Source organism: Crassostrea angulata, chromosome 10, assembly GCF_025612915.1.
Source record: "Crassostrea angulata isolate pt1a10 chromosome 10, ASM2561291v2, whole genome shotgun sequence".
In the NCBI taxonomy this organism is placed as follows: domain Eukaryota; kingdom Metazoa; phylum Mollusca; class Bivalvia; order Ostreida; family Ostreidae; genus Magallana; species Magallana angulata.
Genome location: NC_069120.1, coordinates 42321737 through 42331244, shown reverse-complemented (window position 1 = coordinate 42331244; position 9508 = coordinate 42321737). Strand labels below are relative to the sequence as shown.

General features: G+C 35.1%; 1 protein-coding gene and 1 long non-coding RNA gene across 23 annotated transcripts in view; one reads left to right on the top strand and one right to left on the bottom strand.

Moving 5' to 3' along the window:
- Window positions 1-1919, bottom strand: part of LOC128166085 (uncharacterized) — a 16686-nt gene extending 14767 nt beyond the window's left edge. For 4 of the 9 annotated variants that reach the window (XR_008241109.1, XR_008241114.1, XR_008241115.1 and 1 more), the window contains exon 1: window positions 1-640. This exon is cut by the window's left edge and continues 374 nt beyond it. This is a non-coding gene — a long non-coding RNA (uncharacterized LOC128166085). The other 5 variants (XR_008241107.1, XR_008241113.1, XR_008241110.1 and 2 more) reach the window with 3 other exon arrangements.
- LOC128166083 (single-stranded DNA-binding protein 3-like) overlaps window positions 1-9508 on the top strand; it is a 45752-nt gene that overhangs the window by 31784 nt on the left and 4460 nt on the right. For 4 of the 14 annotated variants that reach the window (XM_052830997.1, XM_052830987.1, XM_052830998.1 and 1 more), the window contains 10 exons: window positions 1964-2031; window positions 2166-2251; window positions 2450-2495; window positions 2629-2664; window positions 3038-3089; window positions 3600-3683; window positions 4608-4640; window positions 5697-5767; window positions 7102-7177; window positions 7567-7667. In XM_052830997.1, coding sequence (XP_052686957.1) covers window positions 1964-2031; window positions 2166-2251; window positions 2450-2495; window positions 2629-2664; window positions 3038-3089; window positions 3600-3683; window positions 4608-4640; window positions 5697-5767; window positions 7102-7177; window positions 7567-7667 — 653 coding nt within the window. The remainder of the gene's footprint in view (window positions 1-1963; window positions 2032-2165; window positions 2252-2449; window positions 2496-2628; window positions 2665-3037; window positions 3090-3599; window positions 3684-4607; window positions 4641-5696; window positions 5768-7101; window positions 7178-7566; window positions 7668-9508) is intronic. The other 10 variants (XM_052830993.1, XM_052830988.1, XM_052830991.1 and 7 more) reach the window with 9 other exon arrangements.

The window sequence follows — 9508 nt, the reverse complement described above, 5'->3', positions numbered from 1 at the left end:
AGGTGTCCATTACAAGAACAAGTTTTGCATGCTCGTTACACTTTGTGAAAGGGTTCTCTTTCTTTTGCTGCTTTTCGTCAGAAAGCAAATCTTTCTTTCCCTGTGAAGTATACAGTCTACTAACTTGAAATGGGTATTGAGTAAACATCTTTCTGTCTTTTTGTGTGATAATGTGATTTATCTCCCGTTCAATCCTTTTACTTTATGATCACAACAAAATCCTGCCTTTTTTTTTTTTTTATTAGAGGTGGGAAGGGGGGGGGGAGAGATATTTTGCAAGCAGTTTATAATGACAGTGTGAAATCAAATAGGGAAGAAAAGATAAAAAGAAATTGGTCTGTTTGAACTGCCGCAACAAATAATCAAACAGATTCCTCTACTTCACTTTGATGATTGCTGAAATTACTTCTGTCAATAGCATGCCCCTAAAAAAATTATAATATAAATTGATTGTCAATTGGGCTTTCAATGGAAATCCCTTGTTTGGTCCTGACAATTCATATCTGGCAGGAAATTTTATTTTTAATAGCAATTCATCATTTAAAGAATTTTTTTAGTTTCAAATGAAAGACTAGTTTTTCAGGGCAATATCCATTAAGCCCAGTTTTTATTCTCAGTTGAATTCAATATTTATGATACAAAAACAAGATACTCACCTTTTAAATTGGTTTGATTTTTATGTCCATGATATCACAGAGAAAAATAACTTTTTTTCTCATTGGAAAAAAAAACAAGCAAGAGAAGTATTATTTTCCATCATGATTAATGTATTGGAAATTAGAAATCCAATAAAAAAGCCATCTCTCATATGTATGTACATCCATGATTGATTACTGGCCTACAACACAGAGAAATAAAAGTCTGTTGTATAAAGTATGAAATGAATGAAACTATGATCTCAGACAGTGTTTTCTGACAGGTTTTGTGAAGCATCTGGGAACACCTATGTGTGTTGATGACAGCCAGTGGAATGGATAGAATCGGGAATTCCTTTCCTAATGGACACCTGCCCCCAAATCTCCCACTATGCCCTTTGATGGCTTCTTGATAAATCACACACTTTAGAAAATTACTCAGTTCCGAGAATAACATGGTTGTTTTGAAGACCGTCTGCTGCAGGGCTGCGTTAGTAGTCCGGGGTATCTCTTCCTCCCCATGTATCTCTGATAGGGGAGGTTTGCGTCTTCTCAAAATGCCAAGAGGATTTCGTTCTCCCAGCAATGACAAAAACTGATTCCTGTGTATCACATGTGATCTTTTCTCGCCAAATGTGGGTTTTCTGCTTGTATTGCTTATCTTAAAGCCCACTTGCCAAACACTCCATAATCATAAAAAAGGGAGAGAGGAGCCTCATTAAAATACTCCCTCAATCTGAGTGAAGGGTAAATCTGTGCAAAGGTAAAATTAAAGCATCCATTCCAACACGTCACAGTGTATTTATGACGGAATGATCATCGTCTGTTTGCTTAATTTGCTGCTTGTATTATCTCCTCTGATGCTACTTGAAATGAGACATCACAGGGGCTGAGAAAACCAATGAAAACCAATGACAAACCCACAGAGGACCAAAACATAGCTTTTATGTAGTTTTCCTTTTTTCTGTCCCAAGCAGAAGATAGATTGTGAGAGATTTTGTTCTTCAGTATCTATAGAGCCACAAGATACCACTTTTATCCCTTTCAGAACTAATTAACAGTTTTTGTATTGCAAGGTCTTTCCCCATTCATTAATGCTTGTGTCTATAATCATGCCTATCACAAGATTTTGATTGCATAAGATTATAAGATCAATCATGTTAATAGTTTTCCTGTTCACAGTGGTTTTGATGAATGTCTTCAATTTTAATTTGCTTCAAATTATGGCAGAGGAAATGGTGTATGAGGGATAAGGTTCTCTATAATGATGTGTTTAACCAAGGTCAAGTGAATACAATTCTTTATTGCTGTGTTCTTTGCTTTACTAGGTCATCCTGGTATGGGTCCAATGGGGCCTAGGATGCCACACGGAAGAATGCCAGGACCCATGAATCCAGTATGTAGTTTATTGAAAAATAAATGGATAAAATTATGATGATAACATACTTGGCAGAAAAAATATCGTTTGTCTTTATAGAGGTGGAAATATCCAATGCGTGTGTACATTAATTGCTTTATTGATGTTTTCAGTATGATTCATTAAGTTACGGCGGTATGCGAGGTCCACCACCAAATAATATGGGTCCTGTCGGGCCAGGAATGCCTCCTATGTCTATGTAAGTACAGTGATGAAAGGGAGATAACTCTAGCTAAAGTTATAAAATGGGTGAATTTCTTTATAATGGAGTAAGGGAGATAACTGATTTTGCGAACCAATTTATCAGAAGTGAATTGAGAAATGGTCATCGTGAATAAAAAATTGGTTTACAGTAATTCTTTATCTTGTTTCATTGTGAAATTCTGTGTGATTGCAGGTCAGGGGGACAGGGCAGTCGGCCTTGGGCACCAACCACATCATCAGTAAGTGAAAGTGTTGTAGAGAGGACCGCGTAAACTGAAATGTTAATTTCATTGTCAAAACGTTGATAATTAAATTTGTTGAAAAGCTCAGTGTGAAGAGAAATGATTTTTAACAAATATCTTTCTATTTTAGATAAATTACTCATCAGCATCACCAGGAAGTTATAATGTAAGTGTCAAAAACTCAGAACTGTGAACCATTTTAGTTTTCTCATCTTGAACACATATACCAGTAATTTATATCGGCCATAGTTAGATTACAAATCTTTGGTGTTTAAAGATTATTATAAAAACAAGCATCACTGTTAGAGAGGAAATTTTTCACCAGTCATATTTTCACCCAAATGACTACAATTGTCAATGGATTTTCTAGGAAAAAACAACTGTTTCATGGCAAATTTAAAGAATTAATTTGTACAAGTGCAATTTGGTGGAAATAGCCATGCATACTGTGTGATGCCACATTAGATGTTTTGATAGTAAAAAAATTGCACAAATATACATTATGTAGGTGGTATTAAGTGTTTGCTGTGTCTTTGTAGGGACCTGGAGGAGGAGGGCCCCCTGGAACTCCCATCATGCCAAGTCCACAAGGTATGACCCCTGATAACCACCCCCTCCCACCCCCACCCCCCCAAAAAAACCTAGGTCACTCACATTATTACAAAAAAAAATTTCTTTTTTTAAGAAAAAGATTGTTTAAAATTTATGAGAAACCTTCTGTAAATTTTGATTTTGAAATAAATGATGTATTTGGAAAAAGGAACATTTTCGTTAATGCAAGCGGGTTAGTTGTCCCTCTATGTGCGGTAGGAGAGTTCAAAGTTTGGATTTTGTATGGTTGAAGTTTATGAAGACATCAAGTCACTGAGAAGCTCCATTCTTGCAATGTATATGTACATTTATCTATTCTCTTACAACGAAGTTGTAGGAGTTTTAATAACATGCATGTTTATTTGAGGTATAGGAAGATAGATAGAAATTATCTAATCATATTTTGCATGAAATTTTGAAAAAATCGACATGTATGAACAAGATTTGAGTAAAGATGGGACGTGTTTTGGCAGGAGGGAGGTTGATTTGTGTATTATAAATTCTCTGTAGGATCTCAAGGGCCATTTTCTCCTGCCAGCCATCAACGAATGAGCTCAAGGCCAGGTGACTACATCCCCAACGACAACATGCCGGGTACTGCACTGCTTTCAGACTGAATTCCATTTCTTTTTTTTTCAAACGTTTTGGTTTTTTTTAAGTGTGCCTTTTTCCATAGCTTAATAGGAACATTATTTTCCTCATTTTCATCCATTTAAGATCATATATCAAATCACCTTGTTTTGTTCTTAACACTCAGTTTGGTTTGATATAGATTACTTTTTTTTTTCAAAATGCTCTATTTTCAAAATGACATAGAAAGAAATTTTTCTGAAAGCATGTGGTACATGCTTGAAACTTCTTGCAGCATATGTAGATTAGAATACTGATGCATCTGACATCCAGGTTTTTATATCCAGTGGGCATTTGGCACTAGTTTGTAACCAAGTAACATCATAATGCACATGGACAGTAAATGTTGTTGATGTAATCTGTCCTTGACATCACAATTTGACCTTGACCCCTAATATATCATTAAAACTCCAAAATGTTATGAAAAGCATACCTAGCCCTGAAATATTCTTATCTTCAGTTGTTTGTTTTTGTTTATGTTAATAACAATTTGGTAAAAATTTATGTTGCCAAAAATTCATAGCCACAAGGCACATCATCCCTCATCGCTCATTTGTCCATATGTGTTCCAGTAGATATCATCAAAACTGCGGATATTTAAGGATTAAGGATGAGAAATACAATACTCAATATGCAAACTCTGAGATTTTGTGATTATTCTTTAACAAATAACTATATAGCCTGCTTGCATATCTCTGCATGGAAAAAATATTTTTCATCAAAGATCTGAGTGTCATCAGAGTATATTTCTTTCAAAATAAACAATGCAGAGTGTTGAACATAAACTTGATACTATTGTCCGACTAACAAGATGAACTAGCCTGCCACGCTTAGACTGCTGTATTTCTCTGACTGTGTTTTTTCTCCTTTCTTGTTTCCGCTACTCAGATGATGTTGAACCACAAAAGATGCTTTGTTTAGGTAAGAGAAACCCCAAGTCAAACGGTTTCTGTGCAGTGGTTAAACATGGTTGACCCAGGCTATTAATGAATGTATTGACTTCTTTCCAATGCTTCTCAGTAGCTTTTGTGATATTTGGAAAAAAATAATCATTCTACGGGTTTTGCAATACAGAAGGAAATGGAAATTGTTTTGATTCATATTATTCTTTTATTTTGTTTTATATCTTGTTTTTAAATGATGCAAATACCACAAAACTTTGGAACATATTTTTTTCTTAACGAGTCTTTTTTTTTCTGCTTTTGCACTGTGACACGTGTCAATAAGGTTGCATGAGTCACCATTACAATTTTACAAACAATGTGGTAATTGGTTGAATAACTTTTATAATAGTTTGAGATAACAAAGTTGTTGGAATTTTCTTTTGCTTTTAACATATTGTGCAGTACTGTAACTCATTTCTTGCAGATTTCACCATCTGTTGTTATGCATTACAAAATGTTAAAGAATTTGTTGATCTCTATTCTGATCTATTGATTCTGTCAAATTTTGATCTACCATTAAAATGCATGGTTGCATGGAACATTGCATGGATGGCATGCCACAATCAGAAATGTTCAAATAAAATTGTTTGGAAGGAAATTAAGAATCATGAGTCTTTTTGAATAAACAGTCATAAGTTTAGTTCATTCATATTTTAACAAGTTGATCCTTGTTCCCTAGGAGTGACATAGGATCTGTATTCATCCAACAAGGACTCACATAGATAGCTTATATAATATTGATATCACGCAATATGCCACTTATAATCTAATTAATTGCAAAACAGGACAAAATTTTTATTGATATCCAAATTAATTATCTGCTATATTGAAATTTTCTTTAAAATGCTCCTTTGCATATAAAGAAAGAAAAGGAAACTTTGAAAGCATTTTGCAACTGCATAAAATGAACCAATAATATGCAATACTGTGTTGATATCATTTTAGTGTTATGGATAAATTAAAACAAAAAAAAATTGTCCTCGCTGATTTTAATTTTCAGTTTTAATGTGAAACTACATGTATATATTTACAGATTCTACAAATTCAGGAGATGGAATGTATGGTATGATGAAAGGTGGTCCAGGATTACCAGGCATGCCAGGGGTAAGTCAGGGCACCTGTTGGGGAGTTCTGGGTTAAGTTAATGCACCTGTTGGAAATTCTAGGGGTATGTCAGGGCTTATGGGAGTTTCATAAGTTAAGTCAGCTAGGGCACCTGTTAGGGACTTTCACAGGGTAGTCCTCATTTACACCTGTTAGGGACTTTCATAGGGTAGGTCAGGGCACCTGTTAGCGACTTTCATGGGGTAAGTCAGGGTACCAGTAAGTCAGGGCACCTGTTAGGGACTTTCAGGGGTAAGTTGGGGTTCCTGTAGAGACTTTCATGGAGTAAGTCAGGGCACCAGTTGGGGACTTTAATGGGCAAGTCGTGGCTCCTGTTGGGAAGTTCATGTTGTAATTCAAGGCACCTGTTTTGTGGTTCAGAGGTATGTCAGGGCACCTGTTGGGAAGTTCTTGGTGTAAATAAGGGTACCTGTTGTGAGATTTAAGAGGTTAGTTGGGAGTAAAAGGGGTAAGTCAAGTCCCTGTTGGGGAATTTTGTGAGTAAGTCAGGGCCTCTGTGGAGAAGTTCTCCATGTTAGGGCATTTGTTTGGAGTTAAAGGGATACATTAGGGCACCTGCCAACCCAGTTTATTTAAGTATCAATTCTTTGGCTATTAACTTCATACCTTATAAGATAGGTCATCAGTTTGAAATCTCTAAAGGCATATTTAAGAGGTAGTTGTTTACAGGCAACTAATCACAATTTGTGATCATAATTTATAAAGTTAAATCAATTTTTGTTATCCATGATATTTTACATGCCAGCTACTTTCTAATGTTTTAATAGAACTCAGTTGAAATGATGACCTAACCGTGAACATTAACATATTTAAATGATAAAATGCTATCTTAGGTGATTTGTGCAGGATGTAGAGGTAGCTGCATTACAGAAAAAATTAAGGATTTTTTTTTTGCAATGATCGCTATCTTTATAGTGACATAGTCCAATTGAATCATTGAAGGTTGCCTTTTATTGTTTATATTTACATCTTTATCGTAAAAGGTCATTGATTTAATCATAAATATTAGGTAAAAGTAAATTATTGTCAGTGTAATTCAGGACGTTAGATAAAAGAAATAGGCAAGTTGTCTTGTATGGGAATTTGATTCTGACAACATCATAATTATTCTGTGCAGTTTGTGATTTGTCTTAGGTTGTCAAATGTTTCAACTAATCCATAAACTGGCAAGACTTGATCATGTAGATTTAATCCGTTTCATTTTCTGTAACAATGTGAATTACAATTGGCTTGCTTAAGAAACATAGGAGAAAATACACAATGAGTGTACAATTAAATGTATGTTCATAATGTCTGCATGCGATTTATTTCAGCAGTTCCCTGGGATGTCCGGCGGGCCTGAGGGAGGAATGGGCATGGGTCCAGATATGGGTCAGGTTATGAATGGTGGTGAGTAGTTAACAAGGGTGGAGAAATTGTTACTCCCCCAGATATAAGTGGTCAAACACTGCTATCATATAAATGCATTATTGGACATGGAAGTCAATAGGAACTAAGGCTATTTTTGTGTATATATGTATGTTTTAGATAGAATACTGGTGAGACTTTTTTCATCGCTTTGTCAAAATTAATCAAGAATTGGCTTGTACTATTTAGATATTCTGTATGCTTAGTACATGTATTACCTTTATAACTTGGAAATTATGTATAACAACTTATTAATATGTATGATATTTATATTCAGTACCACAAATCAAGATATAAAAAAAATAATTTAAAAAGTCCTAAGTAGATGGTGATCAATGAGTTAGGTATATCTGACCATCTGTCATTTCCAGGTGACATAGATGGCATGAAGAATTCCCCAGCAAACGGCCCAGGAACGCCGCCGGTCAGCATGCCGGGCTATGTTGGCGACGGCTTAAGTTACCAAGATAACGTAAGTCAGATGAATTTGTGAGTGGAGTACATCAACCTCTGAAAGATGCTCAAAGGACAGTGACTGTTGCCCAAACTGTGTGGAAGAGTCATTGTTTGGCTGTCTTTGTAATGGAAATCTTCTAAAGGGCAAACTGTGCCTCGCTGAATTGAGAAAAAGACAGTGACATTTGTTCATTTTTCATGTGAAGAAAAAAAAACATATTAACATAATATTTAGGGGGAATCCGTAGTGCACATCCGATTTTTAAGTCAACAGCAGTAGTCATTCTCACCAAAAAACCTTTCACCCCTGAAATCATCCAAAAATGTTCATTTTTTGTTTCCTTCCATATCGGTTAATAGTTAAACATTTGTACTGAAAGAGCTTTAGTAAGAAAAGCCATATAGGGATGAAAGGTTATTTGTTGTGCGTGTGTGTGTGTTTGTGTGTGTGTACTGATAGGGCATTCCTAGAGAACTGAACGCAGTATAAAATTTTAAAAAAAACATAAAATGTTGCGACCAAGTCTCTGACGAAAGCTGTCTTTTAATTCTTCTACTGTCCTCCGTGGAGTAGTGTCGCACAGTACTGATCACTCTGTAACCGCTTACTTACTCACCACTGTCTCCTCTGTCTGCCGTGGGTTGTTGGGTACACTGCATGCCGTCTTCTGAATGCCTATAATGCTTCACTCTTTCATTTATTTTGTGATGACTTGCTTGAATAATTTTGAATTTAATCCTCTTTGTTTTTTTTCTGTATCCACTGCATACTTTTTTTTTCTTTCGCTTTGTACATCTTTTGTGATGTGTTTTGCAATATATATATATATATCAGGAACAAACTATCAAACAATCTTGATGGATGCATAAATCATTTGTGGAAAGATCACCTGTAATTTCTCAAGTTTTAAAAACAGAGCAAAATATGGGGTTTAGTGAAAAATCCAAAATGGGGAAGATTAGTTTCAATTTGGCTATGTGTGACTGCCACCGAGTCTTGACTGCATACAACTCTTTATCTTGCATATCCACTTTGCCGAATCAACTTTACAGTTGAATGCCAAAATTTCTTGGAATGATTTTTTATCACATAATACTCCATTGATCACAGCATGGGTGAATGAAATGCAATTTTTCAAAAAGCAGATTGAAACATTTTTCTCCTTCTGACAAGTTACCAAAAAAGCAACCAGCCAAAAATTATTATTAATGCTGCTATGCCATCACCTGATTATAACCAAATAAAGAAAGTAAAAAGAGCAATAAATGTATGCTAAAGCAAAACTATTCATGCAGTATATTGCAGTATATTCCATCACATAAATATCCACCCTTTTTATTGAATGCAAAACTACAAATTAGGTCCCTATGGAAGAGTTGCCCCCCTTAAGGGTTGCATCATCTTTTATAGTTAAGAGATTTCCTCAGCAACAGATTGTATTGCATGTCAACATGACACAAAGTAGAAAACGTACTTAGGGAAAGTTGGTTGATCAGGCCCGACATGGTGTGTGAACAGACTTACTAAAACTTAATTAAAAGGGACCAGTAGCATAGAGGTTTGGGCATAGACTTCTTAACATCAAACTTTGACATAATTCACTTCATTATTAAGTGTTAGAAATTAACTCATCATTAAAACAGTTGTTAATCATAACTTGCTCACTGGGAAGGGTCAAAATCATTGCCCCTAAAAAAATTCTTGTTACCATATTTTTAATGGCCTCACTCTGGAATAGTGGGAGGGATCAAATCTTACTCCAAATTTCAATTGCATGACAATTTTTTTCTATCTTTCTTCCTTTGTCTGAAATTTTTCAATTTAAATGGAATTCAGCAACTAAAAATTTTTTATGG